The following is a 17,232-nucleotide window of genomic DNA, read 5'->3' as shown; positions in this document are numbered from 1 at the left end:
CCACTTTAATGGGTTGTTGTGGGACTGAGGGACTGAGGTAGAACCCTAGACTAGAGGCAGAAGCAATGGGTACTAAATATCAGTTCTGCCAACTACTCTTTGTGGCTGGCCTTGAGAAAGAAAGTCCCTTACAATCTCTGAGTCATACAGTCATATAGTCCTCATCTATAGACATCAGTCTGTAACCACTTACTTCTTAGAGTTATCTGACACTAAATGAGATAAAATATCTGAATGGATATACCTCAAGCCTAGAACAGACATTCGTTCATTCATCATAATAATTATGATGAATGTATATAAGAGGAATCTGAGTTTAAATCAGTTTCATTGTTAGTACTGTTGCACTAAATATCAGTAATAAAATCCTTTAGCTAACAAATACTTAAATGAAGAATCTGCTATACTTTACTTCTGTTATAACACTTGTTTTGAGAACATCAGTTTACAACTGATGTATTAGCAAATAATTTGAGCATTATGGGAATTTTTCATATGCTTAGATCCAAGTTTATCCATAAGAAAAACTAGAAAATTGCACCCAGCTGAACTGAGACATGTAAGAATACACAAAACACCCACCAACACCTAAAACATCTACCAGACACCTCAGTTCACTGCATATGTTATGAGCCACACCCACCATATCTGGTGTTACAAATTTCCATCTGATTTCAGATAGCCAACTGTGTATTTTTTCTATGAGTATTTTTGTGTCTCTGAATTGTCTAGCCTTTCTGAGCACAACATTGGCAAATCTGGATAAAGAATGATTAAACAAAAATATACCTTGGTAGCTAGTGATAATGTGATGCTCCAGAAAGACTTAGAGAATTTATTTCCCTCAACACCATTTCCTTACACTCCAGGGTAGTGAAGCTACCTTCCTCTTCCCCTGCCACAGAAGATTTATTTACCTCCCAAAGTAAGGGTCTGTCTTTCTCTATAGAAGAGGATGGGCAAATCTGCGAGTAGCCTCTGAAAGTCTCCTAATTTTGGTGTTCTCTACTATAGTGCAATCCCACCGCACAGGCAGGGTAACATCAGGCCTTCACCACATAATCTTATGGCAACTGGGGTTTGGGAACTGCACTACAATGCTTTGTAAGTAATAAACAATCTGTTCCTCTGATCCAGAGATCTTGAGTTTCCTGTTAGAATATCTACTATATCTATGTCTATATCCTTAACATTCTCTTTCCACCAATTCACAGTAATTCACAAGCTGCAACCCTTCTGATACTCATTTCTACAAACTAAAGGTCTTTTTTTGAGGTCAAATGTCCTATTGTAGTATTTATGTATTTCTTAGCCATTTAACATGTATAAAACTATGCTACTGTATTTATTAGGTTCCTGTCTTTTTAAAATGTGTCCCAACAAAATTTTTAGTAATTTTTTTGTGTCAAGACAAAATGATGGAGACTTTTGTGTTGCATGGTATTAAGGAACGTATACATTGTATTATAACAGAACTGACTATAATATGCTAAAGCTTTTATTGATATAAATTAGAATAAGGATGATGATATATGGAGGTTTAAAAAAGAACTGTGAATTATGTGTATATTTATTCATAATAACCCCAACTCTGAAAATTAGGAGTTAACCAACTATTTATGGTCAACTAACTGGCCATACTCTAGTAAATGAAATTTACTGATTTAAATACTAGTATTTTCATTTACACATTAACAATTTACTTTCATTTATATTTGTTTATTTAAAAAAAGATGAATAGAACTGATTTATGAAGTATGCTTTTCTTTAATTGTATCAGAATATAATTACTTTAATGGCTATTTTATAAAAATCCATAAAAAATACCTCACCAGTGGAAATTAAATTGTTGTCTGCATCACTGGTACCCTCTGGAATTTCATGCTTCAGAAGCAAACAATCAGATGATTTTTTACCTAAGGACTCTACAGATGATCTTCCATCATGGGCAGTATACTTTCCAAAACTGAAGTCACCTTTGTTTTGTGGTACTCCACTCTCCACTATCTTTTTCCTAAGGACCTTCTCTTCATAGCTTTTTATGTTGCTGTTTGATGAGTATATAATCCTAAAAGGCAAAATGTAAAATATTAATTAAAATAATGGTGAGTCTTGAAAGCTAGTTTCCCAATGTGCCACTTTCATATGTAACAACTACATAATTTTAAACCTTTTAATCTGCATTAATTGTAGAAAGGTCAATCTTAAAATAGCAGAAAGTTTGAAAAGTAGTCTATAAAACTTTTTAATGTTAAAAAGGAATGTACAATGCCAACCAATTAGATAGCCTAGATGAAATGGACAGTTCATAGAAAGACACACACTACCAAACCTGACTTAAGAAGAAACAGAATATCTGAGCAGACCTGTAAACAAATAAAGAAATTAAACTAATAATCAAACACTTTTCACAAAGAAAAATCCAGAACTAGGTGGCTTCACTGGTGAACTCTACCAAATGTTTAAAGAAGAATTAACACCAATTGATCACAAATTTTTCTAAATAACAGGAGATGGAAAACTTTCCAATTCATACTGAAAGGCCAGTATTATCCTGATACAAAAGGAGACAAAAACATCATAAGGAAAAAAAAAAAGACTAATATTCTTTATTAATACAAATGAAAAAATTCTCAACAAAATAATAGCAGACTGAATCTAGCAATACGCAAAAAGGATTATACACCATGACCAACTGGGGTTTATCTTAGGAATTCAAGGGTAACATATGAAAATCAATGTTATACATCAAATGCTATGATCTTAATGTTTGTGTCCCCTCAAAATTTATATGTTGAAACCTAATGCCCAATGTGATGGTATTAGGAAGTGGACCCTTTGTGAGGTGATTAGGCGAAGCACTCATGAATGGGATCAGTGCCCTTATAAAGGCAAGCTCTGAAGAGATCCCTCGCCTCTTTCCACCATGTTAGGGCACAGTGAGAAGTGAGCAGTCTGCAACCCAGAATAGGGTCTTCATCAGAACCCTACTATGCTGGCACTCTGATCTTGGATTTCCAGATTTTAGAACTGTAAGAAATAAATTTCTGTGGTTTATAAGCTACCCTTTTAGTAGCATTTTGTCATAGCAGGCCCCCAAAATGGACTAAGATACCATATTAAGAGAACAAAACCCACATGATCATTTTAACAGATGCAGAAAAAGCATTTGACAAAATCCTAGACCCTGTCATGATAAAACACTCAACAAATTAGGATAAGAAGGGAACATCTTCAACCTGATAAAGGTCATCTAAGAAAAATCCAGAGCTAACATACTTAATGGTAAAAGACTGAAAGTTTTCCTCCTAAGATCAGCAAGAGTGTCTGTATGCTCTACTCAGTATTTCACTGGAGGTTCTAGTCAGGTCAATTAGTAAAGAAAAATAAATAAAAGGCATCTGGATTGGAAAAGAGTAAGTAAACCTGTCTATTTACAAATGACAAACTTGTAAATAAAAAATACTTGGAAATCCACCCAAAAAACTATTTGTTAAACAAGTTCTGCAAGGTTGCAGGATACAAGATCAATATGCAAAAATCAACTGTATTTCCATTTACCAGCAATGAACAATCCAAAATGAAAGTATAAAATAATTCCATCTATAGTATCATAAAAAAAAAAAACTTGGGATTATGTTTCACCAAAAAAGTATAAGACTGAAAACTGCAAAACAATGTTGAAAGCAATTAAATAAATGGAAATACATTCCAGATGATTTACTATTAAGATGGCAATACTCTCTGAATTGATCTACAGATTCAGTACAATATATGTCAAAATTCAGCTACTTTTCTGAAGAAATAAAAAATAAAAGCCATTCCTCCAATTCAAACAGAAAGGCATGGGACCCAGAATAGCCAAAACAATCTGACAATGAACAAAGTTAGACGAATTCACAGTTAACGAATTTAAGCTTCCTATGAAGCTACAGACATCAACAGTAGGTAGTACTAGAATAAGGATAGACACATGGATCAGTGGAATAGAATTGTCTAAAACATACATTTATGGGCAACTGATTTTTGACAAGAGTGTTGTGATATTATGATTTTTAATATGAAATACATATTTGGTCTTTGCCCACTGTTCTGGCATACAGCTTCTAAAACACTTGTAATTTCCTATGTAAGAGCCATAGGGACATCTTTTGTCCCAATACTTAGTTTTGTTCCCAGTTCCTGAAATAGCTCCAGAGGGATAAACGTGAAATGGATGCCTTTTGTTATTTATAACAACCCCTTTTCAACAACATCAGAGTTTACACTAATGAAGTAGTTGACTTTTGGAAAGCCCCTAAAGATAGGGGACTGGTTGCCAGAGGAATCAAGCGTGTGATTAGAATGTTGGAACATTCAGCACCCCACCCACCCCACCCCTGGAGAGGAAAGAGGTTGAATTAATTACCAATGGCCCATGATTTAACCACTCATGCCTGTGTTATGTAGCCTCCATAAAAACTCTAAAGGATGGGATTCAGGGAGCCTCTGGGTTGGTGGACATGTTGGAGGTGCTGGGAGAGTGCGTGGTGTCCCCAGAGAGGACATGGAAGCTGCACACCCCTTCCCACATACATTGCCCCATGCACCTCTTCCATCTAGCTATTCCTGAGTTATATTTTTTTATAATAAACAAGTAATCTAGTAAGTAAAATGTTCCCCTGAGTTATGTGAGTTGCTTTAGCAGACTAATTGAATCTGAGGAAGGGGTCATGAGACCCTCCAATTGATCAGAAGCGCAGGTAACAACCTGGATTTGCAACTGGCATCTGGAGTGGGAGTGGAAGGACAGTCTTGTGGGACTGAGCCCTTAAGCTGTGGAATCTGATGCTATCTCCAGGTAGATAGTATCAGAATTGAGTTAAATCTTTACAACACCAAACTGGCATCTAGGGAACTCAGAATTGCTGGGTGTGGAGGAAAACTTCCACATATTTGGTGACCAGATGTATCAGAAATGAGGTATTCTATGAAAAGGGTATTAAGAGTAAAGGAGACACACAGAAGTGTTTTTCTTTCACAGGTGTCCAGACAATCCAATGGAAAAAGAACAATCATTTCAAAAAATGATACTGGGGCAACTGGATATCCAAATGCAAGAAAGAATAAAGTTGGACCATACCTTTACACTAAACACAAAAATTAACTCTGAATAGGTCAAAGATCTAACTGTAAGAACTAAAAGACATGTACACAGGTATAAATATTCATGACTTTGGATCAGGCAATCATTTCTTAGATAGGACACCAAAAAAAGAAAGAAAGAAAAAGGACAAGTAACAAAATAGATAAAATGGAAATCATAGAAATTAAAAACTTGTGTACTTTCAAGAACACCATCAAGAGAGGTAAAGACAACCCAGAGATGGAAGAAAATGTTTGCAAATCATAATCTGTTAAGAGACTTGTGCATAGAATACATAAAGGATTTCAACAACTTAATATAAATACAAGTAACTATTTAAAATGGGCAAAGAATGTGACAAATCGCCAAAGAAGGCATATAAACAGCCAATATGCACAAGAAAAGATATTCAATGTAAGAGGAATGCAAATCAAAACCACAGTGAGATACAACTTCTCACCCACTAGGGTGGCTATAAAAAAAAGATAGACAATAACAAGTGTTGCTGAGAATGTAGAGAAATTGGAATCCTCATGCATGCTGATAGGAATGTAAAATGGTGTAGCCTCTCTGGAAAAGACTCTAGCAGCTCCTCAAAAGTTTGCCATATGACCCACCAATTTCATTCCTAGGTATGTATTACAAGGGAACTGAAAACATATACTTACACAAAAACTTACACATTAATGTTCATAGAATTATTCATAACCGTCAAAAAGTCAAAAGCATCCAAATGTCTTTTAAATGATGAATGATTAAACAAAATATGGTATATCCACATGCACATAAGAGAGTTAACATAGCAGGCCTGATTGCTCTGTTTTGAAAGACTTGATAACAAGGTTGGCCCTTGGCTAGTATCTGGGAACATGATTTCAGAAGTGTCCCTAACATTCTCTAAATGAAAAGGGTGGCTCACTATGCCTATACTATTTATACAACAATGTGGTTTACGCTGAATTACTGCTTTCCTTCTAGGAGTCTAGAATACAAGTACACATTAGGCAGGGGGAGCCTACATCACAAACCCCCAGCTGTTAGGAGAATTAAGCATACCTTGTTTGATTCTACTGGGAAAGGACCCTTGATAGCTTGTGCCTGGTTTCCAGTGGACTTCACCCCATCTGCCTTTTCCCTGTTTTCTTTGTAATAAATCATAGCCTAGAGTATGACTAAATGTTGAATCCTATGAGTCCTGGTGAATCGTCAAACCTGAGGATGGTCTTGGTGACCGCTGATCCATGATACAATGAAATATTCAACGATAAAAAGAATGAAGTAGCAATAAACACTACGACATGGATGAACCTTGAAAATACTATATTAAGTTTAAAAAGCCAGACATGAAAGGCTATACACTATATGATTCTGTTTATATGAAATGCTTAGAACAGGTAAAACCATAAAGACAGAAAATATTGGTTGCCAGGAACTAGGCAGAGGAGAGAGAGGGAAGTGACTGCTAATGGGTAGGGGGTTTATCTTTAGGATGATGAAGATATTCTGTAATTAGACAGTGGTGATAGTCGTACAACACTGTAAATATACCAAAACCACTGAATCATATACTTTAAATAAAGGGGTGAATTAATTTTATGTGAATTTAATGTGAATTAATTTTATGTGAATTACATTTCAATTTTTAAAGAGAGAGTGAATAGGAGAGGAACTGGAGACAATATAATAGATAACTCTTGAGAAGCTTTGATGTGAAATGGAAGAGAACATTAGAGGATTAGCTGGTAAAGTATTAGCTGGAAGGAAAGTGGTGTCAGGAAAAGGTTTTGTTTTTTTTAAGTGTGGGGGGAAATATAGTATTTACATACTAATGAGAAGATTAAGAGAAGAGAAACTTTTTTTGGAAAAGTGAAACTTGCTAGAGCAATATCGCTCAGTAGATGAAAAGGAATAGGATGAGATTTGGTGGAAAGTAGAGGGAAGGATTTTGGAAGCCCACTGACAGTTCATCAATACTAACAGGAGGAAAAACAAGCATAAGGGGTAGATGCAACTAAGTGAATAGATATGGGAGAAATCTGTGAAAGTTGTTTTCTAACTGCTTTGATTATCTCAGTGAAATAGAAAGCAAAGTCATCAAATAAGAATGAAGATAGGAGAGGAGCAATTTAAGTTTCAAGGAAAAGGCGGTGTGAAATAATCCCTCTAGGAGAGTGGGAGAGCAAATGGGACTAAGGAAATACAATATGACTGCATTTAGTATGAATGACAGCACTTTGTGCCTAATAGAGGTTCATGGTTACAATTTAAAATAAGACAAATTAGCATATGTTTTTCTCCAGTCACATTCAACTGTGCAGATGCAGGGGTAGAGTAGTCAGAAAGCTGGATTTAAGATTTGGGGTTGTGCCATGCTGTAGGGAAAATGGAAGCTCCTATGGCCAGGACCCTCACCTGACCCTGATATACTTGCCCTTTGAACGCGGGCAGTGCTCACAGGTGCAGGCTTGCACATACATATAAAGAGCTCCGCCCAGTGCTCTGGGTCTGCAAGAAGGCGAAGAGGCTTGAAGGCAGAGACTGGCTTGCTGCATGCAGACTGCCACAGGGGCAGATGGGATTCTAGCGCTTGACCTGCCACCATGAGAATAAAGCTGGGTATAAACCCTTTTACCCCAAGAATGTTCTGTTGTCATTTTTTGGTCTCTCAGAATCCATAGTGAACCTGAAACCCTCCGGCGAGACACATGCAAATAAGACAAATTCAGAGGGGACAAGGGAGGAGAAGACTATAGTAAAGGTATATAATGATTGACATATAATGATAGACAAAGGAATTTATGTAAGGATATCTTAAGTGACCATAAGGGAAAAAAATGTAGTAAGATTCATTGTAAATCCTGACAGAATTGATGAATTACTACAGTTGGAGTTTTAGAGAAGTAAGCTGGAAAGAAAGGAGGTAGAAGTTAGAGAGGAGGCAAAGCATGAGCGATAGCCTTTATTGTACTTTCTGTTGGAAGGAATAGATGAGGGAAGGTAAACAGCTGAGCAAGCTCAGGATTGGATAATTTGAGTAAGTGGTGGTAGTGGTTGGGCAGTGGTGGTTGGGTAGTGGTGGTAGTGGTGGGGGTGGGGTGGGGTTTGTGTCTGGGTTATTAAAGGTAGTCTTTAGATGTCTGGTACTGGACCCTAGGATGTTAAGGGCAGAGGAATATTGCCCTCTGGAGTGTAAAAAAACAGACAGAGGAGGTGGTTGTTGGAAGGGATCCAGGATTAGTTGGTTACCTAACAAAGGCATGTTCACAGGACTTAGCTAACCCTGGCAGGGGCAGTCTCTTCCCAGTCAGTGAGTCCCCAGATGCCAGAGCATTAAGAATTCAGAAAGTAAGAAAATACATTTAATATAGTTATATATGGTTAATACAACAAAACACATCTCATCCACTTGCAGCCCTACTAGTATAAGGAATGTAGGAGAAAAAATAATCACTACCTGAGAAAGCTACCAGAGAAATAGAATCCTCTATTCTGTGCTATTCTGTGTGTTTACCTGAGGGACAGTTTACCCTAGCATCTCCCAGTTACTGATGTTAAATTGAAAATGCAGAGGTCTTCCATCTTTTCTTTCCTGCACACACACTATCTGACAACTATAACAGGGTAAGTCTTCTTGGGAAATCAAAATTTTTATGATACTAATTTTAATAATGAGTTTTAGTTTTAACTGAATTTTAATGATGATATCATAAAGCAAGAACTACTTCCCATTGCCAATAATTTGAGCCATATCTGAAGTCACTGTATATAAAATATTTTTTTCTAAGATAATATTTCCTACTCTAACTCAAGTACATACCAAAGGACTCTAAAATAAAGAGTTATTTCAAAATCTTTACTTGGTGATTTAAAGAGAAAGGATATGCACTGAAGATATTTACAAGGACTGAATTTATATAGTAAAAATTCAAAAACCTATGTCACTACAATTTTTACTAAAATTTTAAAAATATTTTACATTGTAATACTTTCCTTATGTTTTATATTAATAAAGACAAATCTCAATGCTATCTGCTAAAAAAAATGGGATGGGGGCAGGCATCACCTTCTATGTACAGGACACTACATGAGATACCACTGGGGATATGCACATCAATGACATATCTAATCTCAAGGAGCTTACATAACCATAGACATACACGGCTAACCGAATACAAAATAGAATGTGATTAAGTGCTTAAAACAGAGGACTGTTAAGTAATGAGCTTCATATAAGAATAACCCTTTCAATCTTGTTTTCTATCACTTTTAATGACAACAAATAAAGGATAACATTGATGTAATTTCTCCCTTTCTCTGATATATAGAATTTTGACCTATCCCAAGAATCTTCTAAATATGCATTCAATAGCTGAAGAAATGTCTAATTTCATAGGGCCTACTATTATGAATTACACCTGTTAAAATATATTCTGTGCTTACTATACGCCAGGCCACCATGCTAAGTGCATTATAAGAATTTCATTAAACCACACTACAACACTGTGAGGTAGGCATGTTCATTTTTTAAATGAGGAAATTAATGATAAGTGATTAGACCAAGTTCACACAGAGGTCATGACATGCCTTGACTACAGAGCCTGCTCCTATAACAGGGCCACTATACCACCTAGTAGAAAATAAAAAGTATACCTTTTAAAACTGACAGCTGGAACTCAATGATGAGCATATGATCTATTCTGGAAAATGATGACTTACTAAATTGCATTTAAAGTATCTATTTAAATTATAGCATGTCTTACATATTGTTCTTACTCACAGGGGAAGCCAAGGTTAGGTAATTTTCCATTAATGCTTATAGGAGCTTCATATAAGAAACTCTGAAATAATAAAGAAAAACAGATTATTCAAGCAACTTTCAAAGCATTTAAATGAAGAAAAATATGCCAAATCACACAAATGTAAATTTTAATTACCCAAAAAATAATTTTCTACATTAAAGTCAACATGACTTTGATCAAAGGCAAAAACAAGTCAGCAAATAACTAAAAGACTAACACCTAAAAAAACACCTAGGATCCAGGGAAAAAAATCCAATGTTGATTTCTCATAAAAGTCAAACTGATAACTGGCACTGGCCTTAAGGACAGTCATACAGACTAATGGAACAGAATTGAAAGACCAGAAATAAACCCTAACGTTGATGTGTATATTAGTTGGTTCGGGCTGCCATAATAAAATATCATACACTGGTGGCTTAAAGAACAGAAATTTAATTCTCACAGTTATGGAGGATAACTCCAGAGATAAGGAGTTATCCCCAGATCAGGATGCCACCATGGCTGGGGTCTGGTGAGAACTCTCTTTGTGGCTTGCAGTCAGTCACCTTCTCACTGTGTCCTCACACAGCAGACAGAGAGAGAGAACAGATGGTCCAACACTCATGACTTCATCTAAAACTAATTACTTCCTAAAGGCACAATCCCCAAATACCATCACATTGTGGGTTAGAGCATCAATATATGAATTTCAGGGGGAACAATCAGTCCATAGCAAAGGGAAACTGATTTTTAACAAAGATACATAGACAATCCAGTGGAGAAAGAATCGTTTCTTCTGAAATGGTGCTAGAACAATTAGACATCCACATACATAAAGATGCAGCTGGACCCCTTCCTAACACTATACACAAAAATTAACTCAAAATGGATCACAGACCTACATGTAAGAACGAAAAGCATAAAACCATAAAATTTTTAAAAGAAAAATAATTTTTATGACCTGGGATTAGGCAATGGTTTCTTATGACAAAAGAAAAATTAGATAAACTATGTTACATTAAATTCTAAAATTTTTGTGTTACAAATGATACCATCAGGAAAGTGAAAAGACGATCCATAGAATGGGAGAAAATGTTTGCAAATCACATGTCTGATAAGAATCTAATACCCAGAATATATATGAATAACTTTTATAACTCAATAAAGACAAATAACCCAATTGAAAAATGGACAAAGAATGTGAAAAGACAGTTCTTCAAAGAAGATATACAGATGATAAATAAGGACATAAAAATATGCCAACATCATTAGCTATCAGGGAAGTAAAAATGAAAACCATAGTGAGATACCACTTCACATTCACTACGATGGCTATAATAAAGACAGAATATAATAACAAGTGTTACAAGGATGTGGAGAAGCTAAAACCCTCATACACTGCTGGTGGGAATGTAAAATAGTATAGCCTCTTTGGAAAGAGCCTGGCAGTTCCTTAAAAATTTAAACAGAAGAGTTACCCTATGATCCATAATTCCACTCCCAGGTATATACCCAAGAGAAATGAAAACACAGGTGCACACAAAAATTTTCACACAAATGTTCACAGCAGCATTAGAATATAACATAAACAACATAAACGTCCATTAACTAAAGAACAGATAAACAAAATGTAGTATAGCCATACAATGTAATACTATTCAGCAATAAAAAGAAATGAGGTACTGATAGGTTCAACAGCATGGATAAAACTTGAAAACATTATGCTTAGTTAAACAAGCCAGCCACAAAAGACCAAAAATTATATGATTTCATTTATGTGAAAAGTCCAGAATAGGTAAATCCATAGACACAGAAAATAGGTTAGTGTTGCCTAGGGCAGTGGGGTGACAGACTGGAGAGTAACAGTTAATGGGTATGGGGTTCCTTTTTGGGGTGTTGAAAAAGCTCTAAAATTAAACTGTGGTCATGGTTGCACAACTCTGTGTACATACTAAAACCACTGACATGCACATCTAAATGGGTAAATTATATCTGTTATGTGTAATTACTTCTCAATAAAGATGTTTTTAAAAAATGGGTAACTGACAAATCTGTAATACTCTACAATGACATAATTACCAGTACTGGCTTCAAAACTCAGTTCTACATTTACTTGTCATTATTAGGCAGTACAGTCAAGAATCACTAACTAGTACATATCTAGCCCTTTACACAGGGCCTTGCTCATAACAGGGCACAATAATCAAGTGCTGACTAGGTATATATAAGGGATGGTATCACCAAAAAAACCCACTAAAATGTCAATAGAACAATACTGACTTCCATATATTGGAGAAGGAAGAAATTATGAGAGGGTAGGATTTAAATTACTCAAATGGAATACAAATAAATATTTCAAGATTTACAAACAAAAAAAGCTTAGTTAACAATTTTCATGGTGTTTTTTGGGTACTGGGCATTTTACATACATGGAAAGTCCAAGCACAGAGGGGTTAAGTTGGAGGCACATAGCTTCCAAATGGCAGAACAGGGACTTTGAACCCAGGCATTCTAGTCTTAGAGTCTGTGTTCTTAAACGTAAAGTGTTTTAAGACCTCACAAAGTTGTTTAAATAGGTTTTTGAGAAAGAGATAAAACTTTAAGGGTACATCTAACAAAAATGAGTATCAAATAATTACACATATGCTCAGATAACTATAAAGCACTAAAATGGAATTATCTTCATTTAGAAAAGAGATTAAACTACTTTCTCCCATTATTTAGTAGATGACAATTCTCTAAATTCACTAAACATGAGTCCCCCAAATTACCAAGAAGTTCGATGGATGTTCATTTTCAAAAATTCTGAACACCCACAGTCATGAGAATAGAAAGTTATGATCTCATATTTTTACAAACATAATATATTTAAAGCTTTGCACAGTAATAATACAGAAGTATGCATATAGCAATGGTCCACTACAGAGATCAGTTTTATTCCACAGAGGACATTTGGCAAAGTCTGCAGACATGCTGACTGTTGCAGCTTCGAGTAGGGACAGGGCCCTCAGTAAGAATGGGAGGGAAGAGCTACTGGCATCTAGTGGCTAGAGGCCAGCGATGCTGCCAAGCATTCTAAAATGTACAGCACAGCCTCCACATCAAAGAATTCTCCAACCACAAATGTCAGTAATGCCACTGTTAAGAAACCCTGGCATAGAGTAATCCATGCAAATTATGGGAGAACACACCATTTCTTCTCTTTCAGGACCAATCTCAAGTTAGCACTAGCCTCTTTCAATTCTAAGCCTCTAATATTCTAATACCAATGCTTAGCCTCTACTAAAACTAATTACTAAGATAATTTGGAATTTACATGAATATATTTTTCTTAAAAGGTTATAAAATAGATATGAAAATACATGACATAAAAACATACACATGCACATATATACTTTTAAAATAAACAATTACATTAGACTTAAATATAAGAGAAAAAAGGTAAAGCACTTACTGTAAAAATGTTCTAAATTCTGAAACTTCAAAGTTCTCTACAGCAACAGGCTCGTGATTTGTTAAACTATTTGATACCTGTCCAACAGTATGAAAATAGAAGTCAGGAACCCTTGCTAAAAGGACAGGTCTGTGTGCTTTGAACAAAGTACAACCTATAGAGAAAGTAACATCTGTATGGGTTTCTTCCCTTAGAAGCCTGTAAGGAAGAAAAAGGAACCATAGTTTAATTAGTGATGTTCAGATACATATAATATATCCATTTTTATAAAATAAGTTTTAAAAAACACTAAAAAATACAGAGGTAACATATAACAAAAAAAGTTAATATGAAAATGAGTTTGTGCTCAGTTCATTCCAAAGAATATTTTAATATTGGCTAGAACCTAATTTTCTAAAATTTATAGTGAAAACAGAGGTAATTGTATTAACAAACTAAGACTATGTTTTCAAAAGATATCTTTTCTTTATAATTTCTTCTAATAATAAAGTTTATCTTCTACTTGTGTTGATTTGCCTTTACAACGTACCTACTTCTGGATTTATTTTGGAAAAAGAGCACAAAGTAATATGGTCACTGACTATTGAAAAGAACCAGCTTTTAAAAATCTTACCAAAACTGAAGCGAAGAAAAGAAAACAGTCAGAGATCAGCAAACCAGATATAACAATAGACAATCCAGATTAGAAACTGTATACTTTGTTCTAACTATTGTTAAATACCAAGTCTGAAATCCAGGCTTGGCTGTCAAGAATGTGACATTAAAGCCATTTTTTACTCCCCCCACCTCCCACAAATAAAACTATGCACTGATCTATTATTAAAACGATGGACTCTTGGGGGAAATCCACTCAAATCCCTTTACTAGTGGACAGACATAGTCATGGTAAAGCACATTGTACATGTAAAGTTATGGAAGAACAGAAATCACCATCATAATAGAAACTGCCATTATCTTTTGTCTCTACTAAATTAATACTTCACATCAATATAACATTATCATCAGCAAGTTACGTATTCCCAGAGGACTTCTGTATTGCAAGATATAATTGGCAATCACACCAGTCCACTACAGGAGGTACGAGTAATGGATGAAGATATCCATTATAGGGAAAGCTTAGAATGTTACTATTGACACTCACATTCCCTCAAGACCAAGTTAATGGCTCCTTCCTTGGATCCCATCACACTCAGTACATATCTCTATTACTGCACTTCTGTCACTGCATCATTATTATTTTTACAATAATGTCTTTCTCCCTACTAGACAATGAATGCCCCAAAGGCAAAAACTGTGTATCTTCAGTACATAGCAAGAGCTCAACTCAATGTCTGCTTGTTTAATTTTGTTGTATTTTGCCCTAAACAAAACAAATGCTTTGGACCACAAAGCTTTCAGAACCTTGGAAACAATGAGCAAACTGATGCATTTAAGTCGATATTTTCATCACTGAATTATTTTCTTAAGAGATTTTTAAAGTTATACAAAAGTGTATTGGTCTCTCAAACATTAATAAAAACTCAAATTGTACAAATATTTAATTTGTACATTTAGAATAATAGAAACTGTCATAATCTTTTGTCTCTGACTATTGAAAAGAATCTTTCCTCCCTCCCACCCATCTTCTCCCCATCCCCTACTCCTCCCCAGGTGAAGAGGAGGCACTGCAGCTGGTGGCTATATAACCATCACTAGGGAATTTGCCCTGTTCATAATAGATTCTCATATGTATTTGTTAAATGATGAAAAGTTACTATGTTAAAAAACAATGTAAATGTGAAAGTATAGTGCTTTTTATTTTATAAAACTACTTGTTATCTTATATCTGTTACTAGTAACAGAATGTCTGACTCAGACTATACTACACACTGAGGGGGTTTTCTAATAGTAAAGGGGTTACTAGTTTATCTAATAGTGAAGTCTAGACAAAGGACATCTTCTTTCCATCTCAATTTCTCCCAACTACTATATTAACCTATCTAAAGCATTTTAGACTGCTGATTTAATCCAGTTATCACTAAACACTTAGTGAGCACATACCATGTCCTAAGCACTGGAGATATAAAGATGCTTAAAACATAGTATCTGTCCTCAGGGGCTTTACGGAATAGTAGGGAAGCCAGGCCTGAAAATTAAAAGAGTGTGACATATTCAGTAGTAGGAATAAATAATATTTTTTCAGAGATAGACATAAGAGAAGACATAGAGGACAAGAAAACCAAATGGGGTTTTAAAGACTGAATAAGAGCTGGACAGGGAAGTTGGTCAAGGTAGGAGGGAGTTCCTGGCTCCATGCTCCTTACAAAGGTACATGTAAGTGTGGAGCTATAAATCGGTCAGCCGAGGGTACTGAGCAGGTGAAAAGTTACAGATGAAGCTGCAGAGATAAAGATGAATAACAGCCAAAGAACTTAACTCCATCTTACCCTTGAAGGGAAATCGCCAAATGGTTTGAAACACGGACAAGTATATTTTTCAAAATACCACCACCACCTGTTGATTGTATGGAAGAGGAATTAGGGGGAAATGAGAATGAAAATGAGAAAACTATGGCACAGAATGAATGATGTAAAGGGCATGAGCCAGGAAAGGATCAATGGCAAGAGGGAATAGCAATGGAAATGAAATATATTTAGGTAATAAAATTTGCCAGAGTGAGCAACTGGATGTGGAAGGTGAAGGGGAGGGAATAACCCAAGATCCCTAGTATTTGGCTTGGACAACTGGGTGCTGTTGTTGCCACCAGCCTTTTAATCTAATTCCAACCTCCCTCCTAAACTCCAGACATATTTCCAATTGTCTCCTGGATATGGCTTCCTGACCATTTGCCGTACTTCTCCCTTTTAAATTTCCTTAAATTTGGCACCATCTTCTATGCTTCCTTTTCCCCATACCTCTATATGCAACTGCTCACCAAGTCAGTCACTGCACATGGAATCCCTTTCACCTTTTCCATTTCCACTACCACTATGTACCTCCTATTATACAATCTACTAGCTGGTTTTCTTGTTTCCAGTTTCTCTTTCCTCAATTCAAGATCTAAATATGTTAATCCTCTACTTTAAAACACCAATAGCTCTCCACTGGTTCCAGAATACATTCCAAACTCTTCACTCAAGAAAGGAGTTCTCCATAATGTAGTTTAAGTTTACCCATTCTGTTACTCTGATTGCTTACCATACCCACAACCCTTTACCAAATAAAGCTCAAAATTCATTTATTATTTATATATGGCCCTGCTTTGTACCGTCTGACCCTGATGCTCTTAACCACACCTGAATGGACAATGGACTGAGCCAGGGTTAGCCATTAGAGAATGTGGTAGTTAATGAAGTTAACTCTAGCCAAAGATGTTCTATAATAAGCAGGGAACAACTATCACCCTCTAAGAGAGTTTACATATTAAATATAAGGCAAAATAAGAAAAAGAAATGAATAAGGAGAGAAGCAGAAATGAAGGAGCAAAGTTACTAGAAGATCAGCTTGCATAATGAGTTTAGAGAAGGCTGACTGACAGGGTTCATATTCTGTTCATGTAATCTTGGACAAGTCATTTTAATGTCTCAGGAGCTAGACTGCCAAAATTCTTAATCTGACTCCACCACTTCTCTAATGCTCAATTTCCTTATCTGCTAAATGGGAGTAATAACATGACTTATCTTATATGGGAGTAAATAAAACATTACATGTCAGCCCAGTGTCTAGCTAATAGTAGGATAGTTGTAAGTATTAGCTATTTCTATTAGAATTGTCCTGAATAATGGTCCATTTCTCAGTGAGGTCTCAAAGTTGTCATATCCCAAGGAACTTTTCAATTCTACATGAGATCTGGCTTTTTGACTGTTGAAACTGTTTCCTGTCTTTCCTCACTTCTC

At 35.6% G+C, this 17,232-nt stretch overlaps 1 protein-coding gene across 5 annotated transcripts in view; it reads right to left on the bottom strand.

Moving 5' to 3' along the window:
* Window positions 1-17,232, bottom strand: part of BTBD8 (BTB domain containing 8) — a 110,795-nt gene that overhangs the window by 91,445 nt on the left and 2,118 nt on the right. Inside the window, exons 2-4 of one of the 5 annotated variants that reach the window (XM_057500414.1) lie at window positions 13,358-13,434; window positions 9,903-9,963; window positions 1,977-2,068 (exon numbers count right to left, since the gene is read on the bottom strand). Coding sequence is in view for 3 of the 5 variants with exons in the window: in XM_036906560.2 (XP_036762455.2) it covers window positions 1,833-2,068; window positions 13,358-13,555 (434 nt within the window). In the remaining 2 variants the exon portion in view is untranslated. Of the gene's footprint in view, window positions 1-1,832; window positions 2,069-9,902; window positions 9,964-13,357; window positions 13,556-17,232 lie in introns of those variants that run through there. The other 4 variants (XM_036906560.2, XM_036906561.2, XM_036906562.2 and 1 more) reach the window with 4 other exon arrangements.

The sequence above is a fragment of the Manis pentadactyla genome, chromosome 4 (assembly GCF_030020395.1).
Source record: "Manis pentadactyla isolate mManPen7 chromosome 4, mManPen7.hap1, whole genome shotgun sequence".
NCBI lineage: Eukaryota > Metazoa > Chordata > Mammalia > Pholidota > Manidae > Manis > Manis pentadactyla.
The sequence above is the reverse complement of the archived record's forward strand: the minus strand, read 5'-3'. Positions and strand labels throughout refer to the sequence as shown.